At 78.5% G+C, this 1,074-nt stretch overlaps 1 protein-coding gene across 2 annotated transcripts in view; it reads left to right on the forward strand.

Moving 5' to 3' along the window:
* The first annotated feature begins 389 nt into the window (after positions 1-389).
* The window catches only part of FBXO11 (F-box protein 11), a 74,061-nt gene continuing 73,376 nt past the window's right edge, over positions 390-1,074 (forward strand). For both annotated transcript variants that reach the window (XM_085325795.1, XM_085325796.1), the window contains exon 1: positions 390-847. In XM_085325795.1, the coding sequence (XP_085181921.1) occupies positions 742-847 (106 nt within the window). In that variant the 5' untranslated portion in view covers positions 390-741. The remainder of the gene's footprint in view (positions 848-1,074) is intronic.

Below are 1,074 nucleotides of genomic sequence, written 5' to 3' on the forward strand. Positions count from 1 at the left end.
GCTCCGGCTGCGGCCTGCGCGCCCTCACGCCGCTCCGCCACCCGGCTGCCAGGCGGCGCGGCGGCCGCGGCCCCGCGGCAGCCATCGCTCGGCCGGCCCAGCCCGGCCCTCCCTCACTGCTCCCGCGGCCTGCGCGCAAGCTCTGCGCGCGCACAAACTCCTCCCCCCCCTCCTCCCCCGCCGCGCAAGCGCGGCACGCGCGTCCCCGCACCTTATATCCTGCTCCAGCCACCCCACCCCGCCGCGCTCCCTCCCCTCCCCGCCGCGCCTCCCGATAGAAGCGGCGCCTCCATTGGCCGCGCCGCCGCCGGCCCGCTGTGTGGGAGGCGGCGATTGGCGGAGCGCGGCCGCCAGCGGCTGCCTCCCCGCGAGTGTGTGTCTCTGGCAGTGTCAATGGCTCCTCCTGCCACGGAGCAGCGACGGGCTTGAGACGGGCAGGATCGCGGGGCTCCTTTAAGAGAGGGATCTTGGGGGGGGGCTGGGGAGGGGGGCAGCGGCGCGAGCATCCCCCGCAGCCAGCTCGGGAGACCCAGGCGGCCGGCGGCTCCTCTGCCTCGCGACCGAGCCGGGGAGGCGGCGGCGGCGGCGGGACCCGCACCTGGAGACCCCCCTCGCTCCCTCCCTGCCCGCGGCTGCGCGGCGGCCGCCCCGGGGCTCCCGCCCGCCCTCCCCCGCCGAGAGGCGCCGGTTGCCGGAGGATTGACCCCCCCCTCCCCTCCCGCCACCCACACGAGCCGGCAAATGAACTCGGTCCGAGCCGCCAACAGGAGACCCAGGCGAGTGTCCAGGCCGCGCCCGGKGCAGCAGCAGCAGGAGAGGAACAACGCCGCCGCCGCTGGGGAACGGGGTAAGCGAGGCGCCGCCGCCGCCCGGGGCCTGCGCGGGGCGCTGGGCCGCACCGCGCCCGGCCGGGCACCGGCAGGAAAAGCCGAGGCTGCTTCACCCTTGGCTCCCGCTCAGGCCGCGCTTTGTCTGCCGTGGGCTCTGCTGCGGCTGGGGCCGGGAGGCGCCGGCCCGGCCCGGCCGCGCTCCCACGCCCGCCGCCGAGAGGCCCGCGGGAGGCGGATCGCGACC

This window comes from Rhea americana, unplaced genomic scaffold (genome assembly GCF_003343005.1).
Source record: "Rhea americana isolate MKP2758 unplaced genomic scaffold, rheAme1 scaffold_123, whole genome shotgun sequence".
NCBI lineage: Eukaryota > Metazoa > Chordata > Aves > Rheiformes > Rheidae > Rhea > Rhea americana.